Source organism: Haliotis cracherodii, unplaced genomic scaffold (assembly GCF_022045235.1).
Source record: "Haliotis cracherodii isolate W230 unplaced genomic scaffold, xgHalCrac1.p SCAF_7, whole genome shotgun sequence".
Classification (NCBI taxonomy): Eukaryota; Metazoa; Mollusca; class Gastropoda; order Lepetellida; family Haliotidae; genus Haliotis; species Haliotis cracherodii.
The window spans coordinates 9,333,351-9,337,115 of NW_027266330.1; the positions used below are offsets into that span (position 1 = coordinate 9,333,351).

Consider the following 3,765-nt stretch of genomic DNA (forward strand, 5'->3'; position numbering starts at 1 on the left):
ATAATCATAAGAAATATCTTCTGATAACAGGGTCTATCGTTCGATTCTGACAATATACTAGTATATAAACATGTATTTATAGTGATGATATAGTGACGAAGGTGAGCGTATCTTGTCCCACAGGTGGCCAACAAGCACAATAAGTGATTGTATAAAGTACAATGTTCCTCTGAGATTTGTAAACAAGAGGAGTCTTAAAGATCAAGCCTTAAAATGGCTGCAAAACAAGGTGACTGTTTTAACGATCACTGTATCAGGCTTTGCTAAAGATCACGCGTTTTCGGTTTCGCTTCCGAAGACAGTCAACGACTCTTCCACAGTCAAGAAGCACCACTCCGGCAAACACAAGGACAAAGAAGACGATTCCAACCTCTCCGATTGCCTGGGCAGTTGGCCGGTCGTCACTAGCCGATGTCTTTTCACGTCTGTAGGACGAGAGTGTCTTCTTTTCCAATCTAAGTTTCTTTATTAGCTCTTTCATTTCATCCACTGAAGGCCCAGCAGATGAAATCCAGACACACGTGTTGTTGGTTGTTGTGCAGTTCGGGCCTACAGAAACATTACACATACATATACGTCTATCTTTGTTTGTTTGTTGTTTAACGAGGCACTAAGCAATATATCAATCACTGGATTGTCTGGTCCACACTCGATTATTTACAGACCGCCGTTCAATAGTTGTAATATTGCTGAGTGCGGCGTTAAACAACCAACCAACCAACCAACCAACGAACCAACCAACGAACCAACCAACCAACCAACGAACCAACCAACCAACCAACCAACCAAATAGAACAATACAGCTCCAGTTGATCTATCAAATTCTGTAAACCTTTCATCGTACTAGAGAACTGAGCTATATCATCAACAAAAAGCAACAGAAATATCTTAATATCTGGATGTAGCTGTATACCATCAGTACAATTAGCTTAATTTGTGCAGCTAGTTCATTGATGAAAAAACAGAACAGGAAGGGGCTAAGAATACAGCCTTTTTGAGTCATGTACATCTCTTTTTTTTAGTAACTGACATTCCCATTCAAATCATTGTTGTGTTTTCATATCCATGTGAACTAGTATACTTTCTTCATTTCAAAGGAGAGTGCCTCTCTAATAACCTCGATACTTTCATCAATATTTGTGAATACGGCATCAACTGCTTTTTCAACAAGTGATAAAAACCTATCTGAAAGTTACAGAGAAATTTTTCTTCTTTATCAGTTCTCCATTTAAATTTAATTTTCTCGCATAATTGATATCATCCGAACCATCAATGCCTGAATGAAGCGTACGTGAGACAGTACTAAAGGAACATGTGGTGACTCGTAACGAGTGTCTGTGTTGAATGTTTAGCAGAGGTCAAACATGGGTACTGTGGAGGTAATATAGTCATTTACGTTCGCCCCCGTACTATTACGATGAGCCTTCTTTGCCTAAAGTGACAGAGGGTGATATCACAGAACAGGGAATATCTCACTAAATTCAAAACTGTCAAGCGTATTTGTGTGCGTGATGAATGCATTTTGAATTTTATTCGACTACACAGTAAGGGTTAAAGAGGGGGGACATTTATATGTCCTCTGGCATCCAGGGGGTTAATCAACATCGTTTGAACAATTCAATTTCTTAAAAGAACGATAAGAATAATTTTATTAGGTTTTTTTAAATCCACGAGGTTGATGCTTTCAAATAATTATCTCTTGCCATGGGAAAATCTGCAGTCAAGCAGTAAATGTGGTGCTTGAATATCTCAGGTATTCCCTATCAAGTGAAGATTCCGGGGTAGAATAGATCTTCAGCAAACCAATACTTGCCGTAAAAGGCGACTAAAGAGATCGGGTACACCGGTGGTCAGGCTCGCTCACTTGGTTTTGATACATGTCATCGATCCCAACTGCGTGGATCGATGCTCATGATGTCAATCACTGGATTGTCTGGTCCAGACTCGATTATTTTACAGACCGCCGTCATATAGCTGGAATATTGCTGAGTTAAACAACAAACAAACAAACTTAATGATCGTTTTGGAACATTGATCTGTCTTGTCAAAGGTCAAGATCATCCTCAAAACGAAAACCTGAAAACTCGTTATCACCTACCTCAAGAAGGATTTACTTGGTACGTGCTATCCTAATGCCAGGGGCCAGACCCGAAATGTAAGGTCACGGTGGGAACAAATGATGACAATCAATGACGTAAGTGATAGCCACTGTGACATTTAGTTAGTTAGTTTGTTGTTTAACGCCGCACTCAGCAATATTCCAGCTATATGGCGGCGGTCTGTAAATAATCGAGTCTTTACCAGACAATCCAGGGATTGACATCATGAGCATCGGTCCACGCAATTGGGAAACGATGACATGCATCAACCAAGTCAGCGAACTTGACCACCCGATCCCGTTCGTCGCCTTTTACGACAATCATAGTCGCCTTTTACGACAAGCATGGGTTGCTGAAGACCTAGTCTACCCCGGATCTTCACAGGGCCACTTTGACATTTGATGGGAAGCATATGCTTGTTTTTTTGTCTTCAGATAAGTCCGGCCAAGGGATATCATGTTAAATTTCTAATTCTGGTTCGTCACTTATTGTGAACTGGAATAAGCAACAGAACAAACACAGCACTAGTCTTCGAGTCCGATTTAGAACATAACCCCTTCTGTCCAATGTGTCAAAAAGAAGAGGACAATCACTTATGTTATTCTGACAGTGTTTGTACTTACACAAGTTTTCTGGCAATTGCATCACTGGAGTTGTTTTTCCATTAGATGATGTAGTTGCGTCTGGTGTTTGAGCAGATTCTGTTTCCACAGTTGTTACATCGGATTCTGAAGTTGTTACATCGGATTCTGAAGTTGTTACATCGGATTCAGTAGTTGTTACATCGGATTCAGTAGTTGTTACAGCGGATTCAGTAGTTGTTACATCGGATTCAGTAGTTGTTACATCGGATTCTGAAGTTGTTACATCGGATTCTGAAGTTGTTACATCGGATTCAGTAGTTGTTACATCGGATTCAGTAGTTGTTACAACGGATTCTGAAGTTGTTACATCGGATTCAGTAGTTGACTCCGCCGCAGCGGGATCTGTTGCAGCTGATTTCGATAAACATAATCGGGGTGAACAGGCTAACTGTTTGATTGGCATTCTAGAATTTGGTGAGTAAATTAGAAAACGTACACCTTTATGGATAACAACTTCTAGGTTATTGCATTTAGCAACGTTTCGATTGACATTCTTTCGCCGTTATCAAGCTGGAACAGGGACAATTGTATGGGAACAGTGGTTTACTGAGTGTTGTGCCGGAAAACAATTGCATTGGAATTACGCGGGTCCTGATTTGTTTAATTCTGGTTCAGGAAGAAAATGTACAAGAGGTTCCTTCAATATAAATTGGGTCTTTGCCTTGAAACACAGCGGTACTTTACGACAGTGTAGTTTACATTTGGCAATCGCTCATTGCATTTTGGATACCCTAGGTAGACCTTTCCACTAACTTCCTGCTGCTAGTCATGAGAGGCGACTTAATTGGGAGTCGGGTTAAAACTGGTCCCCAGCAAGCCATGCTTGTCAGAAGAGATGACAAAATGGATTGGGTGATCTGACTCGTTTCCCGAAGCGTGGATCGATGTTCATGATATCAGTCATCGGTTTCTCGATACTTGACAGACCGCTGTCAGATAGCTGGAATACTGATGAATGCCGCTCTAAACAACAAAGATACACACGCATTCCAAGAAATATTTTGGGTCACATGACAAATAAA

The 3,765-nt window shown here is 40.7% G+C and overlaps 1 protein-coding gene across 1 annotated transcript; it reads right to left on the reverse strand.

The window, feature by feature from the left end:
* Positions 1–253: 253 nt before the first annotated feature.
* On the reverse strand, positions 254–3,146 carry LOC139448650 (uncharacterized). The gene is made up of 2 exons (XM_071230210.1): positions 2,723–3,146; positions 254–549 (listed from the first exon to the last, which is right to left on the reverse strand). Exons 1-2 carry the CDS (start codon positions 3,144–3,146, stop codon positions 254–256), a joined length of 720 nt encoding a protein of 239 aa, XP_071086311.1.
* Between the last annotated feature and the right edge of the window lie 619 nt (positions 3,147–3,765).

What these genes read in the sequence shown, in the direction of transcription:
- LOC139448650 (XM_071230210.1), bottom strand. Translation starts at nt 3,146, where the DNA reads ATGCCAATCAAACAGTTAGCCTGTTCACCCCGATTATGTTTATCGAAA. An exon ending in GCAATTGCCAGAAAACTTGT is followed by an intron (nt 550 to 2,722) that starts GTAAGTACAAAC and finishes ATGTTTCTGTAG; the next exon opens with GCCCGAACTGCACAACAACC.